This window comes from Lampetra fluviatilis, chromosome 74 (assembly GCF_964198595.1).
Source record: "Lampetra fluviatilis chromosome 74, kcLamFluv1.1, whole genome shotgun sequence".
Classification (NCBI taxonomy): domain Eukaryota; kingdom Metazoa; phylum Chordata; class Hyperoartia; order Petromyzontiformes; family Petromyzontidae; genus Lampetra; species Lampetra fluviatilis.
Window position 1 is genome coordinate 804,546 of NC_136348.1, and position 22,703 is coordinate 827,248.

A 22,703-nucleotide genomic window follows, 5' to 3' on the forward strand; every position below is an offset into this window, starting at 1 on the left:
GTTTACCAGGTAATACTTCGCGCTACCTTTACCCTACCGGGTAATTCTTCCGAGCTACCTTTACCCTACGTTTTACCTTACCCCTTGGCATGTCGACACCTTTACCCTTTTACCCGGTAAAAAGGGTAAATTACCTTACCTTGCCGAGGCCTAGTCTATAGGTAGTGTTGAGTCTATGGGCAGTGCTGAGTCTATGGTGCAGTGTTGAGTCTATGGTGCAGTGTTGAGTCTATGGGCAGTGTTGAGTCTATGGTGCAGTGTTGAGTCTATGGGCAGTGCTGAGTCTATGGGCAGTGCTGAGTCTATGGTGCAGTGTTGAGTCTATGGTGCAGTGTTGAGTCTATGAACAGTGCTGAGTCTATGGTGCAGTGTTGAGTCTATGGGCAGTGCTGAGTCTATGGTGCAGTGCTGAGTCTATGGTGCAGTGCTGAGTCTATGGTGCAGTGTTGAGTCTATGGTGCAGTGTTGAGTCTATGGTGCAGTGTTGAGTCTATGAGCAGTGTTGAGTCTATGGTGCAGTGTTGAGTCTATGGGTAGTGTTGAGTCTATGGTGCAGTGCTGAGTCTATGGGCAGTGCTGAGTCTATGGTGCAGTGCTGAGTCTATGGGCAGTGGGCAGTGTTGAGTCTATGGTGCAGTGCTGAGTCTATGGTGCAGTGTTAGTCTATGGGTAGTGTTGAGTCTATGGTACAGTGCTGAGTCTATGGGCAGTGTTGAGTCTATGGCAGAGGTCGCTAACGGGTTTTGATTCCTTACCCGTACCCGGCCGCACCAGGGTCGCAAACGGGTACCCGTACCCGGCCGGGTACGGGTACCCGTTTGCGACCTCTAGTCTATGGGCAGTGCTGAGTCTATGGGCAGTGTTGAGTCTATGGGCAGTGTTGAGTCTATGGGCAGTGTTGAGTCTATGGTGCAGTGTTGAGTCTATGGGCAGTGTTACCCACATTGCACTGCTCTTGATCTCGGACCCCTCCCCCTTTTCCCTCTGCCCAGGTTCAGGAGGAGAGAGACACGGAGGGAGACACGGAGGGAGACACGGAGGGAGACACGGAGGGAGACATGGAGAGAGACATGGAGAGAGACACGGAGGGAGACACGGAGGGAGACACGGAGGGAGACACGGAGGGAGACACGGAGGGAGACACGGAGGGAGACAAGGCCGGAGATACGGAGGGAGCCAAGGAGGGAAACAAGGAGGGGGACACGGAGGGAGACACGGAGGGAGACACGGAGAGAGACACGGAGAGAGACACGGAGAGAGACACGGAGAGAGACACGGAGAGAGACACTGAGAGAGACACGGAGAGAGACACGGAGAGAGACACGGAGAGAGACAAGGACGGAGACACGGAGGGAGACACGGAGGGAGCCAAGGAGGGAAACAAGGAGGGGGACACGGAGGGGGCCGGCCGGCTATCGTGTCTCTCCTGTGGACTTATCGTCCGCTCTGTGGGGGACATGGGGAGACACCTGGAGCAGCACGGGGATGCGGGGAGACATGCCGGCGAGACCCGCGGGGGACAGGGAGACAATGCTGGGGGACAGGGAGACAACGCGGCTGAGGTGAGAGATGCGGGGAGACGCAGGGAGACTCGGGGAGACTTGGAGTGACTCAGAAACGTGGGGAGTCTAAGGGAGACGACACGGGGAGACTGGGAGACTCTGAGAAACTCTGGGAGACACGGGGAGACTCAACGTGGGGAGTCTCAGAGAAAGGACACGGGGAGATTCAGGGAGACTTGGGGAGACACGGGGAAACCCGGTGAGATGCAGGGAGACACGGGGAGACTTGGGGAGACTCGTGATGGTCAATGTTGTGGAGCCGGCTTGTCTAATCACCCCCCCACCCGCCTCCCCACCCCCGTAGCCCGAGTACAGTGAGATTGCGGGCTATCAGTGCCGCTTCTGTGGAGAAACTCACCACTCCATGAAGGCCATTGCCAACCACCTCCGCAAGCACGTGAGCCACTCACCACCCACCCACTCACCCACCTACTCACTCACCCACCCACCAACCCACCCACTCACTCTCCCACCCACACTCACCCACTCACTCACCCACCCACCCACTCACCCACCCACTCACTCACCCACTCACTCACTCACTCACCCACCCACTCACTCACTCACCCACCCACTCACCCACCCACCCACTCACTCACCCACCCACCCACTCACTCACCCACTCACCCACCCACTCACCCACTCACCCACCTACCCACTCACTCACCCACCCACTCACCCACTCACTCACCCACCCACCCACTCACTCTTCCACCCACCCACTCACTCACCCACTCACTCACCCACCCACCCACCCACTCACTCAATCACTCATTCACTCGCCCACCCACTCATTCACTCACCCACTCACTCACTCACTCACCCACTCACTCTCTCACTCACCCACCAACCCACCCACCAACCCACCCACTTACTCACCCACCCACTCAGTCACCCACCCACTCACTCACTCACCCTCTTAATTATTTATACACCCACCCACTCACTCATTCACTCACCCACCCACTCACTCATTCACTCACCCACCCACTCAGCCACCCACTCAATCATTCACTATTTTACTCACTTACCTACTCACCCACTCACCACTCCATGAAAGGCATTGCCAATAATCTCCACAAGCACATGAGCTAGATGCACTGTATTCCTCAATGTGCCCACTGTACAACCCCACAAACTGTACTCACTGTACACACTGTCACCCCCCCCCCCCAACTGTACTCGCTGTTCTTACTGGACAACCCTCCACGCACATACTGGATTCACTTTACTCGCTGTACCCGCAAATACAAATATCCCCTGTGTAGCCTTAAGAGACTGTAGGGCCAAGTGCTTTTATTAGCAAGTAGCAGCGCCTATGAAGTCTGGCACTTGTGACACACGAAATGGTGGGTGGTTAGCACCACGCCTGGCTGCCTTTGTCTCCCCAGTGGTTAAACATCGCACCAAGTAGTAATTTGAGACTGAGTCGATCTAGAGCAGGCCCAGGATCAGATGTTCACGTTATCGCTATCACTGTTGGTGGCCATGAGCAGGAATCGAACTCAGAATTTTGGGTTCGTAGCCCAGCGCTAACTGCTGCACTACCGCTCCACTGTACCCACTGAAATCCCACACTGTACTCGCATTGCACGCACGCTCACTGTACTTGTGTTGCACTCATCACACTGTACTCCTCACGATGCACCAATCACACCGTACTCACACTGTACCCCCTCACGGCATCCACCAACTGTACACACTGTATGTGCTGCCACTACACTTGCACGGCACTCCTCACACTGTACTCGCTGTACTCGTCACGCTGCACTCATCACACTGTACTCCTCGCTGTACTCCCAGCTCAACAAGCGCGCCTCCCAGCCGGTCTTGACGCCGGGTGGCGGAGGGCCCCACAACGCTCTCCCCGGCTCGACTCCGTCGCCCGCCGCCTCCTCGCCTCCACCCTCCTCATCGTTGTCATCGCGAGGACGGGGAGGAGGAGGCAGCGGTGGAGGCTACGGTGCCGATTTTCAGTCTCCGTGCGCGGCCGAACGGAGCTCCGGGGGAGTCGGGTCGACGGCTGCTGTAGCCGCGGGAATAAAGGTCCCCGCTCCGTCCCTCCAGGGCTGCGTGGGCAGCAGCAGTGGCTCCCCCGAGGGTAACAACAGGGGCTACCCCTGCTCCGACTGCCCCCTGCTCTTCCGCTCGCTGGCAGGCCTGCGCTCGCACGAGAAGAGCCACGCGGCTCACGCTGCCTCGTCGGCGGCCACCTCGGGCGTCCGCTACAGCCGCACGGAGGGGCGCTACAGCTGTGAAGTCTGCTCCTTCGCCACGGCCTTTAAGCACAAGTGAGAGACAGCCTGCACCACTACCACGTACAGCCTGTATCACTACCACGTACAGCTGGTATCACTACCACGTACAGCCTGTATCACTGTCACGTATAGCCTGTATCACTACCACGTACAGCCTGTATCACTACCACGTACAGCCTGCACCACTACCACGTACATCATGCACCACTACCACGTACAGCCTGTATCACTACCACGTACAGCCTGCACCACTATCACGTACAGCCTGCACCACTACCACGTACAGCCTGCATCACTGTCACGTACAGCATGTATCACTCTCACGTACAGCCTGCACCACTACCACGCACAGCCTGTATCACTGTCACGTACAGCCTGCACCACTACCACATACAGCCTGCACCACTACCACGTACGTCATGCACCACTACCACGTACAGCCTGTATCACTACCACGTACAGCCTGCACCACTACCATGTACAGCCTGTATCACTACCACGTACAGCCTGCATCACTACCACGTACAGCCTGTATCACTACCACGTACAGCCTGTATCACTACCATGTACAGCCTGCACCACTACCACATACAGCCTGCACCACTACCACGTACGTCATGCACCACTACCACGTACAGCCTGTATCACTACCACGTACAGCCTGCACCACTACCACGTACAGCCTGCACCACTACCACGTACAGCCTGTATCACTACCACGTACAGCCTGTATCACTACCACGTATAGCCTGTATCACTACCACGTACAGCCTGCACCACTACCACGTACAGCCTGTATCACTACCACGTACAGCCTGCATCACTACCACGTACAGCCTGTATCACTACCACATACAGCCTGTGTCACTACCACGTACAGCCTGTGTCACTACCACGTACAGCCTGTATCACGACCACTACCACGTACAGCCTGTATCACTACCACATACAGCCTGCATTACTACCACACTGGGTTGTTGGATGTTGATGTTTGAGTTGGCTCTGCCCTCACTCCCGCTCCCCCCCCCCCTCCTCCCCCCAGCATGTTGAGACATGTCCAGAACCGTCATGGCCACCACAAGCCGTACCGCTGTAAGCTCTGCTCCTTCCGCACGGGCTACAAGACTTGCCTCACCAGCCATGTGCAGCGTCTACACCCCACTAGTGAGTAACACAACCACCCTAACCTCTTGGTTCTTTCGGTAAAGTCACGTAGAAGGGAAATAATAAAATAATAAAAATTAAACATAATCAAATAATTCTCACGTCGTTTCGGCCACAACGCAAGCAGCCGTCCTCAGGTGAAGACCAGGTCTGTCGGGGAGACAGCATCTGACCCTAACCTCCACACTCACTACCACACTAACCACACTAACCACGACAACCACACAGAGAGACATGGATAGGCACACAGACAAACAACGCCTCTGAGAGGGGGGAGAGGGGGGGGGTAGAGAAATTTGCATGCCAATGAGAGATTTGGAGCTTTCGTGACAGCAGGAATCTATACCCTCTTGTTCTTTCGGTAAAGTCACATGGTTAGAAAAATAAAATAAAAAATAATCTATCACGACGTTTCGATCGCAACACAAGCGGTCGTCCTCAGGCGGAAAAAAATAATCCAGCAGTGGAACTGCTGAACCAGCGAGAGAGCTGTTACAACAAGAGGTTATGTATGTGGCGATGGGCAAGCAGGCGGGGTCTGAGCTGGAAAGAAATTCCATCCCTGGATGCAAGCATGTCATGTTAATGGGTGAAATTAGGGAGAGCGAGATTCGCATGAAAAGAGTTTCCGTCGCCGCATAAGAGTATCGTCCCCCACGCATATATGCACAACAGCAGTGTTAATGGGAGATTAATGATGGCAGTTATACCAAAATCAACAAAGATCCTACCAACCGCCTGGCTACAAAAAACAACAATATCATCACGAATTCCACTTCTCTAATCGAACAGACCAAGCAGCTCTCTCTAAAACCTTCGGCTGCTAGACCACCCAGATTCTATGGCCTTCCAAAAATCCATAAAGAAGGTACTCCACTCCGTCCTGTCGTTTCTACCATCAACTCACCTACCTACAAACTGGCCCAATTTCTGTCTGAGGTTGTTTCCATTCACGGGCAAGACCACCTCAGCAGTACTTAACCCAGCTCACTTGGTTTCTCTAATCAAGGACATTTCACTGTCTCCAGATGATTTGCTTGTCAGCTTCGATGTAGTATCTCTGTTCACCAAGGTACCTGTGCCTGATACCATAGCAATCATTGAAGACTTGGTCCAACAGGGCCTGAATCTTGATGTACCAACTTTGGTGAGGCACTGCCTTACCAACACTTACTTCACCAGGAATGGTACATTCTAAAAACAAAATGAAGGTACCCCTATGGGCTCTCCCTTATCACCAGCGATAGCAAATGTTTTCATGGAGAAATTTGAGACAGATGCCATCCTGACATCCACCCTATGTCCTTCATTGTGGAAGAGATAACATAGATGACACTTTCGTCATCTGGCCACATGGCCAGCCAGCACTGAACCAATTTCTCAACCACATAAATTCCATACACCCATCCATCAAATTCACCATGGAAGTGGAAAATGAAGGCAAGCTATCATTCCTGGATGTTTTGATTGAGAAGAGGCCTGATGGCTCGTTGGGACATTCCGTCTACAGGAAAGCCACCCATATGGATTCCTATCTAAAGTCTGACTCCCACCACCATCTGGCCCAGAAGAACTCCCTCATCAAAACACTACACCATAGGGCCCGTTGCATCTCCGACCAGCACCACCTGGCCAGTGAGTTGGAGCACGTACACCAAGCCCTCAGGATGAACGGATACTCAGACCGCACAATCTGCAAAGCTGTAGAATGGGTCCTCCATCTGAGGACCCATCAAAACCATCACCTTGCCATCCATAGCAGGTGTTACCAAAAAGATTTCCAAAATCTTAAACAAGAACGATCTAGGTCCGATTCAACACGGTACACAAAATCCGTGATTTGATCCCATCTGTGAAGGATGTCATTCTTGTGCAATACCCTGGTGTCTACAAACTAAGTTGTGTCTGTGGCAGCAGTTACATTGGGGAAACGAAACGATATGTCTCGGACCGTGTTCGCGAACACAAGGCAGATCTGAAACATGGCAGAACCAATACCTCTGCAGTGGCTGATCATTGTTATAACGCAGTGGGCTCGCACAATATAGTTTTTTTCCGAGACCAAGGAACTCTACAAGCCTTCGGGCTACCATCAAAGATTTGTCCATGAAGCCATCCAGATATATAAACACAGAGACAATTTCAACCGAGAAGATGGGCACAAGCTGAGCAATCATTGGAAGGATGTTACGAGTCAAGAGCCGCATGGCTCACAGGGTTATACCTAATAAATGAAATTAAATAAATTAAACTTAATTAATCAAACAATGTCGTAACTTGCTGTGGTGCTTCCATTTTTCTCTGCCTTTTGGCTGTTATCTCCGACTCTCTGAGTTGCATTGCCCTGTTGGGTGCCTCTGCATTAACGGGCTGGGGTCTCACTAACATGGCCACCTCTGCTCCCTTAGCCTCGATGTATCGATGGTTCTGGCTGTGTGATGGGCTGTGTGTCTCAATGGCGCGACCACCGTTGCGGTGGTTCTCTTGCGTGGACGCGCTTGCCTCACAGCGCAGTTGGCAGCACCGCAGCTTGTGTCACACACAGACGTGACATTAACTTACTAATCCCCCTAATCTCCCTCCCTAATCTCTCCCATCAACATAGTGCCAATCTCCCATTAACACTACTGTTGTGCGCATATGCGGGGACGATACTCTTACGCGGCGACGGAAGCTCATTTCATGCTAATCTCTCTCCCTAATCTCCCCCATTAACACAACTGAGGTGCTTGCGTCCGGGGATGGAATTCCTTTCCAGCTCAGACCCCGCCTGCTTGCCCATCACCACATATATAACGTCTTGTTGTAACAGCTCTCTCGCTGGTTCAGCAGTTCCCTGGCTGGATTATTTTTTCCGCCCGAGGACGACCGCTTGTGTTGCGATCGAAACGTCGTGATTTATTATTTTTTATTGTATTTTTCTACCCACGTGACTTTACCGAAAGAACCAAAGAGTACACAACAACCAGCTCACTAACCACAACAACCACTACACTAACCACCTCACTAACCACAACAACCACCACACTAACCACTACACTAACCACTACCACACTAACCATCACACTAACCACCACTACACTAACCACCACTACCACACTAACCACCACCACAACCACCATACTAACCACTACCACCACCACAAAACCAACCACCATAACACTAACCACCACCACACTAACCACCACAACCACGACACTAACCACCACTAACCACCACTAACCACCACTACCATACTCACCACCACGACACTAACCACCACCACTACCAACCACCATGTGTGGTGGTGGTGATTGTGATATAGGTGGTGAATGATGGTGGTGAATAGTTGCTGGTGAATCGTGGTAATGATGTTGATGGTGTTGATGGGTGTGATGTTGATGGTGGTGATGATGATGATGTTTATGGTGGTAATGTTGATGGCGGTTGTGATGATGATGAAGGTTGTGATGTTGATGATGGTTGTGATGATGATGATGATGGTGATGTTGGTTGTGGTAATGCAATTGTGATGTTGATGGTGGTGATCTTGATGCAGATGTATCCTCAGCACCATCACAGCTGAGAAGAGAAGTCTGCAACACAACTCCTGCAGGTACGGGGAGAGAGACACGGGGAGAGAGACACGGGGAGAGAGAGACACGGGGAGAGAGAGACACGGGGAGAGAGACACGGAGAGAGAGACACGGAGAGAGAGACACAGGGAGAGAGGGATACGGGGAGAGAGGGACACGGGGAGAAAGACACGGGGAGAGAGAGAGACACGGGGAGAGAGACACCTGGAGAGAGACACGGGGAGATCGACACGGAGAAAGACACGAAGAGTGAGAGATACACGGAGAGAGACATGGGTAAAGAGACATGGAGAGTGAGAGAGACACGGAGAAAAACACGGAGAAAGACGGGGAGAGAGAGCGAAACACAGAGTTAGAGTTACTTTAACACGGAGGCTTTCACGATGATTATCATTCATAATAGAGGTTTTTGAGTAAATATATAAACGTGTCGCTGAAACCCGCCACCACCCAACACAGTCAACTAGTAAGGGTTGTCACGTAAACAGAACATGGCCAATTCGTCACTAGTACAGCACGCCGGTGCGTTGGAGAGCCAAGCCGCAACATTTACAAACTGAGTACGACGTTTCACCTTATATAAGGAACGAAACAGTAAGACTTCTCCACAAATCTGGCTGTCGCCTGATGAAGCTAGTTGTAATTACTGGCGAAACATCGTGGGTTTACTCTCCAACACACAACAACTGGTTAGTGCTGTAGTGATAACTAATGATCACATTTTGTTTACTTGACACAAACCTTGCTGATTGGTTGTGTCGGGTGGTGGCAGGTTTAACGACACAGCATTTATATTTACGCGATATAACCCTTAAACCTCTCTTATGGATCTGTGTTTGTCTCTCTGTGTGTAGGTGTCTGTTTAATTAATTATTTGTGTCTCTCTCTGTCTCTATGCGTGATTCTCTCCCTCTGAGTCTCTCACCTCCCGTGTCTATTTCTGGGAGAGTGATTGAGTGGGTGGGTGAGGGAGTGGATGGATTAGTGGGCGATTGGGAAAGTGAGTGGGTGGGTGGGTCGGTGACTGGGCGGGTAAGTAGGTGAGTGAGTTGGGTGAGTAGGTGAATGAGTGGACGGGTGAGTGGATTGGTGAGTGGATGGGTGAGTTGGGAGAGTTGTTCAGAAGGTGAGTGACCCTCTCTCCCCCTCACCTTTCTGCTCACCTCTACCAGCCGATGGCTACCAAGAACCCAAGTACATCGAAGCTCAGATCATGCAGTACCACAACAGGATGGCGATGGCTTCAACATTCACCTCCACCACCACCTCTTCCTCCTCCAACACGTCCACCACCGCCGACAATGCCACAGATCCCAACAACCACAACAACCACAGCAACCAAAGCAACCACCTCAACCACAATCAGAGCCCCCACCACAACACCTCACCACCGTCGCAGTCGCTCACCAAGTCGCTCACCAAGTCGGTGGCTCTCCCCTGCGAGTTCTGCTCTTTTGTGAGCTCCCACGTCCAAAGCCTCAAGAGGCACTACCGGGACCGGCACAATGGGAAACGTCTGCGCTGCTGCACCCTCTGCACCTTCTACAGCGGCAGCAGGTAGGTGGGGTGGGTGGGTGGGTGAGTGGGTGGGTGGGTGAGTAAATTAGTGCGTGGGTGGGTGCATCAGTGGGTGATTGGGTGTGTTAGTGAATGAGGGGGTGGGTAGGTGGACAGATAGGTAGAATAATGGGTGGGTAGGTAGGTGGGTAGACAAGTGGGTGAGTTAGCGGGTGAGAGTGGATTGAAGATTGGGTATCATTAGTGAATGAGTTGGTGGGGGTGGGTAGGTTGGTAGGCATTTAGGTGCTTAAACTAGTGGGGGGGTGGGCAGGTGAGTGGGTGGGTAGCTAGATGAATGGGTGCGTGGGTGAGTCACTAAGAGTTTTGTCTCCCTCTACCCCCCCCCCCCACCGTGCCCCCCCCCCCACCGTGCCCCCCCCCCCCCCCCACCGTGCCCCCCCCCCACCGTGCTCTCCCACCGCCCCTCCCACCACAGGGAGGTGCTGGAGTCCCACGTCCGTGGGCAGCACGGAGGGGCGGGGCTCTCTGGCGGGGCGCCCCTCTCTGGGGGCGTGGGTCCCGCCGGGGTGGTGGGGGGAGGAGGGGGTGCGGGCTATCCCCCGAGGGCGGAGCTGCAGTGCCCCTTCTGCCTCTACAGCAGCCTGGACAAGGCGACCATGATCACTCACATCATACTACACGGAGGTACGTAGACACTCGCACGTAGACACATTCACACGTAGACACACAACAAGAACAACCGCCATTTTCCACTAAGTGGTGGTAACATCACCATGGTTCTTGTGCCAGGCTATGTGCACGTTAGACCACGTGAAGTGTCGAACGCCCACTGACAGGAGGTCACGGAACAGACCCAGGTGCCATGGGTTGACTGACTGAGATGACTGGCCGCTGCACCACCTGTGCCCCCTACTGTGCAAACTTGCTGTGTTTTTGCCACTCGGCGCTCCGCTCGTTGTTGTGAGCGTCGCTCCTGTGCCTTCCGTTGTGGCTGGAGGGCGGCTTCCTCCAACTCCTGGACCTTTCCCGACACACTGAGGAGTGAGATGCCCCTGTAGTTGTTACAGTCTGTGTGGTCCCCCTTCTTAAAGAGGGGGACCACCAAGGCATCCTTCCAATCCTGTGGAACCCCTCCTGTGGACCAGACAGTTGTGATAATGTCATGTAGGGCAGTGTGTAGACAAACACTACCCTCCCTCAACATTTCACTTGGGATATCATATCTGCTCGGCGCTTTTTCTGGTCTCAGACTCTAGATCGTCTTCTATACTTCCTCAACAGATGTCACCACAGCCAGCCACTTACAGGGGATGACAACTTCTTCCAATATTTGAGGCACTGCAGCCTGAGCAGGGTCATCCCCACTTTTCCACGTGATATTTTCCAGGCTGAGGGATTTCCCCTCCCTTAACACCTCAGAAATTCTCAGCATATTGACAATCCTCTTCCTGGGGGTAGGATATCGGATCGCCTTTCTTCCCCTTAATCATGGTGATAGGTGTGGTGCTGAAAGTTACTTTTTAATTGAGTTTTAGAGTGATTTGTGATCGTGGGCCACTGAGGCAGACCCCATCTCCTCAGCAACTTGCGACCACCACCGATCCTTGCAGTACCGCATGGCTCTCCGAACCTCCTAAACCTCTCGCCCATTTCCTCTCGGCATCACGAGGTGGGGTGGACAATGCCAACCCCAGCTGCCAGCAACGATGAAATTCTTGCTTGCAACTTTCATCATCTAACTGAGACCAGGCCACTGTGGGTTTGAATGGGGTCTTTGATGTACACCCAACACCGGAGTGGAAGAATGGCAGGCGCATCTTACGGATGACGTGCCGATGGTCAGTGGGTAGATGAGCTCCACAGTAGGTCCTGGTTTCAAGGACATGGGGCCCGCATCCGCTGTTCGTCACTTTGTAGTCCAGCAGATGTTCTTGCTTGGACCCAGCATGCATCCATGATGTGTGGATGCGTCGATGTTGGAACAACGTTGTGGTAATTATAAGTATATGGACTACACAGAAGTCTAACAGTCTCCTTATTGACCTGATCTGGCTCATGCCTTCCAATCACTCCAGCTCAGGTGCCAGCAGGGTGACTCTATCCCGAGGAGCCACTTTAGGAGGTCATGAAAGACATCTGACTCATCAGCCTTGCCTGCATCCCCTCACTGATGTTCATCTTCGGTAGGGGCATAAATAACCACGACCACCACTGTTCGCCTCTTGTTGATGGGAAGGGAAATCCACATTAGCGTGGGGCTTACAACTTCCCACACCTCACCGCCATGTTCCCACGTCCCCATCATGCTTTTGTTCAGAATAAGAGCAACATCCTCTTGTTTGGCAGTCTCCTGTCTCCAACATTCCACCATGGCCACTCGCAGTAGCTTTTTGATGTTTATGGAGGAACCCCGAGGGTAAGGATTCAGTCTCCTGGCTCCGCCAAATGGGTTTAACCAGTAGATGTCTTTGACGCCTGTCCCCCCGGGGCCTCCAGCACAAGCTTTCATCTATATTTTTCATTTAGTTTAGTGGTAGTTGATTTGAAGGTTGGAGGGGTTATCAGCCCCTCGTAACCATCCAGAGCCCCCATTTGGCCGCTGTCGCAGACACTCACGCAAACACTCAAGCAGACAATCACACAGACACTCATGGGGTGTGAATACTTTCCCCGATATTTGAGTCGCGGCAGCCCCGCATTTGTGTCTCCGTGTCTCTCTACCCGTGTCCGTCTAGATGAGCGTCTGCTGCCCGTAGAGACGCGCCGGTCCAAGCTGTCGCGCCATCTCCGTGGCCGAGTCTTCCGCTGCGCCCGCTGCACTTTCTCGAGCGCCAGCCGTGCCACTCTGCTGCTGCACGCCTCACACAAGCACGGCGGGGCGGGCACCGGGGCAGGGGGGCCCAGGGTGGGGGGCGCACCCCCCCACCACCACCCCAACCCGCCCCCACCACAGGAGGGGATACGCGGGGGGGAGGCCAGGGGGTTGGCGCTGTTTGGGTGCCGGCTCTGCACCCATGAAACGGAGCTCCTGGCCGAAATTCAGAGCCACCTGAGGAGCATTCACCGGGTGAGGGGCAGGGGGATGGGGGTGGGGGGGCACACGGGGGGGGGGGCACATGGGGGGCATGGTATGACTGAGTCGGGGAGACACGGCGACATGAGAAAGGAAGGGGAGGCAAGTAGACAGCGGAGGGGATGAGAAAGGAAGGGACTAGACAGGAAGGGGAGGGACTGGGCAGGTCGGGGATGATGCAGAGAGGAGACTAGACAGGAAGGGGAGGGGACTAGATAGGAAGGGGAGGGGACTAGATAGGAAGGGAAGGGACTAAACAGGAAGAAGAGGGACTGGGCAGGAAGGGGGGTGGCACTAGACATGAAGGAGGGGCACTAGACAGGAAGTGTAGAGGTACTCTACATGAAGGGGAGGGGTACTAGACAGGAAGAGGAGAGGACTAGACAGGAAGTGGAGGGGCACTAGACAGGAAGTGGAGGGGCACTAGACAGGAAGTGGAGGGGTACTAGACAGGAAGTGGAGAGGACTAGACAGGAAGTGGAGGGGCACTAGACAGGAAGTGGAGGGGCACTAGACAGGAAGTGGAGGGGTACTAGACAGGAAGGGGAGGGGCACTAGACAGGAAGTGGAGGGGCACTAGACAGGAAGTGGAGGGGCACTAGACAGGAAGTGGAGGGGTACTAGACAGGAAGTGGAGGGGTACTAGACAGGAAGGGGAGGGGCACTAGACAGGAAGGGGCGTGGCTAACCGCACCCCCACCTTATCTCCGACCGCTCTGACCCTGGACAGGTCCAGAGGAACATGGAGTTGGTGACGGAGGTGGTTGTTGCAGAGACGCTGGGTGGTGAGGGTGGTGAAGAGGATGGGGGTGAGGAGGATGGTGAGGAAGAGGGTGGTGAGGATGGGGGTGAGGATTGGGCGGGTGAGGATGATTTCAAGGTCTCCACTGGGGCAGGTGATGGCATCAGCATCACCATCATCAACATCACCATCTTCAACATCACCACCATGAGCACCATCAACATCATCATCATGATCAACATCATCAACATCCACCACCACCATCATTAACATCCACCACCACCATCATTAACATCCACCACCACCATCATCAATATCCACCACCATCAACATCCACCACCATCATTATCACCACCTTCAAGATAATCGTCATCATCAGCACTACCATCATCATGGGTGGGTGGGTGAGTTGGTGAGTGGGTTGGGTGAGTTATTAGTGAGTGGGTGAGAGGGATTTGTGTGGTTTTTGCCAAACTCTGGGAGGGAGGGAGTGGATGAGTAAGTGAGAGAGTGAGTAAGTGACACGCATTTGTGTGCGAGAGACACGTGTGTGTGTGTGTTTTTGCCAAACCCTTTGAGTCAGTGAGTGGGTGAGTAACACAACCACCCCCCCCCCCACTCTGTCCCTTCATATTGCAGAGAGTACAGGGAGTGCAGGGAGTGTGAATTCACGAAGATTCCCCTGTGAGTTCTGTGGCAGGGCATTTGCCTTCAGCGTTGACTGGGAGAGACATATCCAACGCCACCGCCTGTGAGTAGCCATTTCTCACCATTGTGGTCACCCACCCACACTCACCCAACCAACACTCACCCACCCACACTCACCCAACCACACTCACCCAACCAACACTCACCCAACCAACACTCACCCACCCACCCATTCACCCACCCACACTCACCCACCCATTCACCCACACTCACCCACCCACACTCACCCACCCACCCATTCACCCACCCACACTCACCCACCCACACTCACCCACACACTCCTCCCCCCGCTCGCCCCCCGCCCGCCCACTCGCCCACCCGCCCATCCGCCCACCCGCCCACTCGCCCACCCACCCACTCGCCCACCATAGACACTTACTACCCAGGAAAAAAAAAAAATTGTTACAGTGTAATGTAGTGTCGATGATGTGTTAGTGATGGTGCTGATGTTGATGGTGATGATGGTAGCAATGCTAGTTATAATGATGGTGGTGTTGATGGTTACGACGACATTGATGGTTGTGACGGGAGCATTGATTGTGATAATGATGGTGGTGATGTTAATGGTACTGCTGATGAGGTTGATGTGAATAAATGATGCTGATGTTAATAGTGGTGATGGTGGTGGTTGTTATGGAGAGAGTAGACGGTTTGTGTACTTATGACCAGTTCCGGTTTGATAGCAGAAATCTTACTCCGAATCAGCCGAGCGGCATTATCTTTCATTGGCTGCGTAACGCTGTGTGGAAGCTACCTGGTCTGTCGCTCCACACGAAGCCTCAGGTCTTCTCGGCCATGGTCATTCCCTCCCTTCTCCATGCTTGCGAAACATGGACCTCCCCCTAATGGAACATTTTGACTGGTTATAAACATTTATGTTGGCCTGCCTACAATCCATCCTGGGTTTAACCAGGCTGGATTGTGTGAGGAGCTCACATATTCTTGAAAGATGTGGACACATTCTTATCAGTGAGCTCCTCCGGCAAGCAAGGCTGCATTGGCTGGGTCATGTAGCCCGCATGTCCAGCCAACGCATGCCTAAGCAGCATCCCTTTGGCTGGATAGAGGGGGCTAAATGGGCACGACACGGGCTGGATAAGAGATGGACTGATGCAGTACGGGAGACTGTGGAACTGAGTTGACTTGTCAATGACTGGTACCAGCGGTGTCCAGATTGGCCTCTGTGGAGGAGGCTTGTGAAGATTCTCCACTTAGTGGTGAATGGTGGGTATTGGTGGTGGTGATTTTGATGATAATGGTAGTGTTTATGGTGATGGTAGTGTTGAGGTAAATGGTATGTTTATAATAATGGTGGTGATGGTGTTGATGATGTTGATGGTAGCAGAGATGCTCTTGATGGTGATGGTAGCGTTGATGGTGATCCTAGCGTTGATGGTGATGATGCTTGCGTTGATGTTCCTGGTGATGGTGGTGATTGTATTGTTCATGGTGATGATGCGAGCATTGATGTTGATGATGGCGATAATGGGATCGTCGATGTCAATGGGAGTTATGATGATGATGGTCGTGATTCACTCACTCCTCAGGCCGAGCGTAGATTCAGCAGCCAGTGTAATGGAATCTCGTACATGGGACCAGGCATGATCGACATCAACAATGTCCGGTGAGACGTGGAGGCTGCCAAGCGACACTCAACTGCCCTGAAGAATGTATCAGCAGTGTCATGGTTGTCCCCGAGTTTCTGGAAATCGTACTGCTTAATGTCTAAAGATGTATTGGGAAGTGGCAGGCAACTTGTGTGAAAACCAGGCAATGGTCGGTGTTAGCAGGTGCCCTCCACTCCAAGGAAAGCCCGGTGTGACTTACAGATGATGCTGTCTTTGATCAGGATATGATCTATTTCTTTGGTTGTGTGACCACCGTTGAAGATCCAAGTTTTTCCATGGATTTTGGGTCTACGATGATACCTTGAGCCGGCAACAGTGAGGCCCTCAGATGACCAGGACAGAAGTTTGACAGTGTTGCCACTGGGAATCCTGGAGCCACGAGGACCGATGACTGATTCGAAGCCGCTGCGGTCGGTGCTTGTAACGGCACTTAAGGATCACGATTTGTGTTGTTGCGCCTTGGGATATGAAGCAGCGAGCCACTTAATTGATCACAGAAGTGTTTTTTTTCGTCAGGGCTTGACTGTTCAGTTGGTGCATGTGTAATAGGTTCCGGAGCCACTTGTAGAGGTAACTTCTTTATTACGATACAACACTCCAATAGTCCTGATACTCTGTTACAGCCTAGGGACACAGCCTAGGGACACAGCCTCCTCCTAGCGTGCCTGACTCTGGCTACGCTCTGGAGTCCTCCGGCTACAATTACCCTAGGGGAGGCTACCTAACCCGACCCAGCCAAGGTGCGGGTCTAGATTCTGGCTTCCTCGGAACTCGCCCTTACAAGGACGTAGAGCCGGGAGTCCCAGAGTCCCACCACTGGCCCGCACAGCGTCCCGGCCCTTACAAGGACAAGCGGGACGAGGGGGTCCAGGGTCCTAAGCTGGCTGGTCTTGGGTCTTGAGCTGCGACTGGCCCCGATCGGCTAGGGAGCGGCCCTTTTATCCCTCTTGCCCATCGAGGGGTGGGGTTGTGTGGGATCCCAGATACCCCACAGCCCCCCGTTGGTGGTGCCACCGATGATGCCCGATACAGATGATATACGCGAAATGGCGATAGAGGCGGTGGGAGGCGATGAGTCCCCTAGATACGTGAGGTGAACTATCTAGCCGGGTGTCTGGGGTGCCGCAACTTGCTTGATTTTTTGTGCCGCGGCCGCCGTTGGAGAGATGGATGCCTCGGGCCCTGACAGTAGAGGGTCCGCTCCTGCATGCCCTGGTGATGTGTCCCAGTCGGCCGCAGCAACAGCAGGTGATGGGTGGGCTCCGCCGCGGAGCTACCGTCTCCCCTCGGCTCCCATCCCCGAGGTGGCTGGGCCCCGTCTACCCGCGGACCACTGCCACCACCTCCTCCCGTGGACCTCCACTTCCTTTCGCTACTGCCGCGATTACCGTGCCCTCGCCCTGTCGACACCTCTCGTCCTGCAGCCTGAGCATGAAGCACAGGCAACGGTCTCCGGGAATCCTACCCAGGCCACCACCCGGGCCACCACCTGGGCCACCACCCGGGTCCGTTAATTCATCTTTCTTCTGCCCGCAGACACCAGGCTACCCACAAGGGAGTCTGCACCTCCTTTTCTACTATAGGCAGCACCACGGCCATCTCGTGCACCAGCGTCAACATTTTATCCAAATCCAGGGAAGTCCAGCTCCGCTTCATCCAGCTGAGCATAGGCCACCTGGCCGACTGCCATCAGGGCACTGCGTTAGACGAGGGGCGACTCGGCTTCTCGCTTGCGCTGCTGGAATTTTCTCTTTGCATTCGAGGGTGAGTCGAATGCCTCTGCCCTCTCGTGGCAGGCTGCTTGGAACGTGGTCCTCTGCTCCGCCTGTATAGCCTTGAAGATGGCGAGAGCTTCGTCATTTAAGGTTGTAGGTAATGCCTTCAGCGCTTCGGCTTCTGACCAGTCTCAAGGCCTGATATACGGCCTCGAACCGTCGAGTGAAGGGCCCCCCCAGTCGCTACCCGCTGCTACAAACCCCTTTACTGGCCCCAGTCGGCGAGGTCGGTCGGCTGCTCTCTCTCTTGCCGCCGGGGCTGTCTCCACCGATGGTGCCCCGGCCGCCGCCGCTGCTCTGGGCATCTCTGGCTCCCCAGCCTCCACCAGCAATCGATCGGACGGCTCCGACCACCAGTTCTCCCGCCGCCATCTCTGCCGCTCCCGGTCTCCCCTCCTTCTCGGCGAGCTGTAATGCTAGCCAGGAGACCGCATCTACGAGACGGTCGATCCATCCCTCTAGCTGCTCCCATCCTTGGGTCGTGAGCGGCGCTCGGTTGAGTGGACGCTCCGGTTGCTGCGGCTGCACCTGCTCTGTTACCACTGGCGCCGCCGCAGCCTCCTCTCTCATGTCTCCGAGGTTGATCTCTGGGTCCTCTTCGCTTGGGATGTTCTGGATGAAGACGACCTCGTCGTCGGACATCGCCGGTAGGTTTTTTCATCGGCTTGGGTGCGACATTCTCCCCACTTTACTGACACCAGTTGTGGTGATGCCAACACGCGTTCACACTTGACTTTATTTGGACACAGCACTCTATCTAGGCCAGGGCTTCGGTTTTGGTGCTTGAACTATGTCTTCTCTCCAACCGTCCCCTCCCCATTTGCTATCCCCTTTTATATCCTTTCTGGAAACTTCACTCACCCCACTCCCTTCAGCCAATCATCGTCGTCCTCCCAACGGTCGTCAACCGACTCCCCTACAGTCCACCCACGTTTGAATCTCTCTTCCAATCCCTTGAAATCTCATCTCCTGACCAATCGTTTTTGAGGCCTCCCTGCACCAATCGGAGGCCTTGATTGACTTCCTGACTGTCCGTCCGCCCGTACGCTTGTGTCAGGTGAGTGGTCTATTGCTTTGGTCATTACCGGAGTGGAAACTCCACTGTATCCCTTACACGCACACTCATTGCTCGGGTTCCACCAGAGCGTGGGCGGGGGGGTGATGGACTTTTATAACCTGTGGTGGTGATGATGATGATGGATAGCTATGATGTTGATGACGTTGATGGTGGTGATGGAAGTGTTGTTGTTGACGATGGTGTTGGTGATGGGTAGCGACGATGTTGATTGTGGTGGTGGTGATGGGTAACTATGATGTTGATGTTGAGTCTCCTCTGCTCCACCTGACAGTGCCTTCAATGGTGGAGACCTTCCAGTCACCTCCAGCCCGGTCACAGACCACCACCAACAGCAGCACCACCAGCAGGATGAGGAGGTGGAGGAGGAGGTGGAGGACAACCACAGTCGCAACAACAATGTTGACAACGTGAATCCTGAAGACTCAGCGGAAGGTCCTGAGGAGGTGGATGAGGAAGTGGATGAGGATGATGAGGATGAGGAGGAGGATGAGGAAGATGATGAGGAGGATGAGGAGGATGAGGAGGATGAGGATGAGGAGGATGAAGAGGAGGACAGTCACGGGAACAACAGGAACAAGGTTGACGGTGTGCATCGTGAAGACGCAGCTGAGCGTCCTGAGGACGAGGTGGTGGAGGAGGAAGAGACCTCATTGGCTCAGAAGATCACCTTCAATAACCATCGTGATGGTGGTAGTGGAGATGGTGGTGATGGTGGAGCTGATGGTAAAGATGGCGATGGTAGTGGTGATGGTGGAGATGGCGATGTTGATAAGCGTGCAGATGGTGATGTCCAAGATGGAGGCATGGCCCACGGTGAAAAGGTGGAAGGAGGTGGTGGTGGTGGTGATGGTGGTGATGGTGATGATGTGGACAGGGATCTGTTGAGTTTCTTGCAGATGGAGTCCACTTGGCCCGCTGGGGGTGACTCGGCCACGGTCGCCGAGTCAACCTCGGCTAGCAGAGCTGAGTCACTCTCGGCAGCTGAGTCAGCAATAGCAGCAGCTGAGTCACCCTCAGCACCTGAGTCACTCTCAGCCCCTGAGTCAACCTCGACTAGCCAGAGCTGAGTCACTCTGAGCACCTGAGTCACTGCTTGCTACCAAGAACCAGAGCTGAGTCACTTTGAACTAGCCAGAGCCAGAGCTGAGTCACCATCAGGAGCTGAGTCACTCAGCTACCCAGAACCAGAGCTGAGTCACTCTGAGCACCTGAGTCACTCTCAGCTACCCAGAGCCAGAGCTGAGTCACACTGAGCTACCACAGATGAGTCACTCTGAGCAGTAGCCCCATCAAGGGTGCGTGGGTAGTTTGGTTGACAGGCGAATGGGTGGGTAGGCGAGTTGGTAGGCGGGTAGTTGGATGGGTGGGGGTGGGTAGGTGAGTGGGGGGGGGGTAGGTGAGTGGGGGGGGGTAGGTGAGTGGGGGGGGGGTGGATGGGCGAGTGGGTGGTGGGTAGGTGAGTGTGTAGGCAAGTAGGTGGGTGAGTCGTAAGTGGGTGGAGCAGCAATGGGAGCAGACTGCTGTGATGGTGATGGTAGTGATGATGCTGATGATGATTGTGATGATGATTGTGCTGATGATGCTGATGGTGGTGATGTTCACGATGCTGTGATATCGTTAGAGGAACCGTTGTATCGGTAGCGTGACCATGGTGGTATCAGTGGTGGTATCACTGGGGGGGAGGGGCATGGTGTCTCTGGGGGTATCGTGGTATAGTAGGAAGTATACAGTGGGGGGCCCATGGTATAAGTAAGGGTATGATAGTATCATGGTATCCGTGGGGGTCTCGTGGAATCATGGTATACTAGGGGTATGGTGGGATCATGGTATCATTGGGAGTATGATGAATTCATGGTATACTCGGGGTATGGTGATATCATGGTAATCGCGAGTAGCAGTAGTAATAATGATGATACTACGATGGTCGTGTTGTTTTTATATTCCCGTCGTCGATGTTGTCGATGTTGTTGATGTTGTGGTGGTGGTGGTGGTTGTTGTTGTTGACGGTTTTGGTGATGGGAGGGGATCGCGAGTGGGGGGGAGGACCCGTTGCGCAATCAGTAACCATAGCAACGCTCTCGCAATTATGAACTCGTTAGCGGGGGTGATGGTGGTGGTGGTGACGATTTGGTTGTGGTGCGTAGTAAACATCGCCACTGGGGAGACAAAGGCGGCCGGGCGTGGTGCTGACCACCCACCCCCTCGTGTGCCGTGCCGGCCTTCGTAGGTGCTGCTCCTTGCTAACGGCACTTGCCCCTAGAGTCTGTTACAGGCTATGGGGAGGGGGGGGGTTGGTGGTGGTCGTGGTGATGATGATGGTATTGGTGATGGTGGTGATGATGATGGTGGTGGTGATGGTGGTGCATTAGCATCCGCTACACCCCGCCTCCCACTACACAGCACACACACAGCACACGCACGCACACAAAGATCCCCCGTGTAGCCTGTAACAGACTGTAGGGGCAAGTGCTGTTAGCGAGTAGCACCTATGAAGGCCGGCACGACACACGAGGGGGTGGGTGGCCAACACCACACCCAGCCATCTTTGTCTCCCTCGTAGCGATGTCCACACACCGCACCAGGTACTCATTTGAGGCTGAGTCGACCAAGGGGAGGCCCAGGACCGGTTCAGATCATCGTCACTGGTGTTGGCCGTGAGCGGGAATCTAACTGGGGTCGCCGCGTTTGTAGCGCAGCGAACTGCTTCACCGCTCCCCATTCACTCCCCACTCACCTGTACACACACACACGACCCACACACTCACCCACTCGCTCGCCTACCCACTCACCCACCCACTCACCCACCCACTCACCCACCCACCTACTCACCCACAGTTTGGGCTCACCCCCGATGTTTGTACAGAAACTCTGCCAACTCATTAAACGATTTTGTTTCTTACTCAACGACTGAGTCTGTGTGTGGGACATGGGTACAGCATCATTCAGAGCCTCGCTCAGACTCGGAGACTCGCACATTTCGTATGATATTTTTGGTGATTGCACTCTGAGAACGATTGTTTAAGGGTGCATTATCAATTTAAATTATTATTGCAACAGATCACACACTGATGTCGAGATTTAAATATCGATTAGACTACCGCAGGAGTAGATGTGTATTTGCTTCAGATCGCCGTTGAATGATACGATTGGTTAGCCGTTAACGATATATTGCGTGGTCTGAGATGTGACACCAACACAGTCACACACTAGATTCTCTGCAGAGTGTCCGGATCAAGGAGGAACCAAGATCTTCCTCGATAGGTCAGATCCGGGTTGGAGGATTGTGGGGTCGCTGGTGATGGATTTCTGCCGCGGGTTGGTGTTTTCCCAGGGCTTCCCTCCATCGTGCTTCGATGGTCTTGTCATGGAGGTTCTTTGCATATTTCCAGAAAGGTGTTCTGGATTTGAGCCACCTTGTTTGGATTTCTGGTGGCCCTACGCTACTCCCTCGCGCAGCGGACGAGCTGCGCCTGAGCGATATTTGCGAGGAGCGGAAGCCGCAGGCACAGCAGTGTTGCTCTTCACCGTCCCTGAGATGATCCTCGTGGCTTCATTCGTAGCGTCAGAAATTCGTATACACACACCGCCTATGTGCACTTACCTGCAGTTACGGCCAGGG

The 22,703-nt window shown here is 53.8% G+C and overlaps 1 protein-coding gene across 1 annotated transcript in view; it reads left to right on the forward strand.

Annotated features, from left to right (window-relative positions):
* LOC144953337 (uncharacterized) overlaps window positions 1-20,430 on the forward strand; it is a 59,852-nt gene extending 39,422 nt beyond the window's left edge. Inside the window, exons 15-25 of the mRNA XM_078883900.1 lie at window positions 993-1,562; window positions 1,867-1,959; window positions 3,366-3,853; window positions 4,863-4,984; window positions 8,523-8,579; window positions 9,732-10,116; window positions 10,556-10,764; window positions 12,816-13,147; window positions 13,884-14,049; window positions 14,535-14,646; window positions 19,356-20,430. Coding sequence (XP_078740026.1) covers window positions 993-1,562; window positions 1,867-1,959; window positions 3,366-3,853; window positions 4,863-4,984; window positions 8,523-8,579; window positions 9,732-10,116; window positions 10,556-10,764; window positions 12,816-13,147; window positions 13,884-14,049; window positions 14,535-14,646; window positions 19,356-20,151 — 3,330 coding nt within the window. The 3' untranslated portion in view covers window positions 20,152-20,430. The remainder of the gene's footprint in view (window positions 1-992; window positions 1,563-1,866; window positions 1,960-3,365; window positions 3,854-4,862; window positions 4,985-8,522; window positions 8,580-9,731; window positions 10,117-10,555; window positions 10,765-12,815; window positions 13,148-13,883; window positions 14,050-14,534; window positions 14,647-19,355) is intronic.
* The last annotated feature ends 2,273 nt before the right edge of the window (window positions 20,431-22,703 follow it).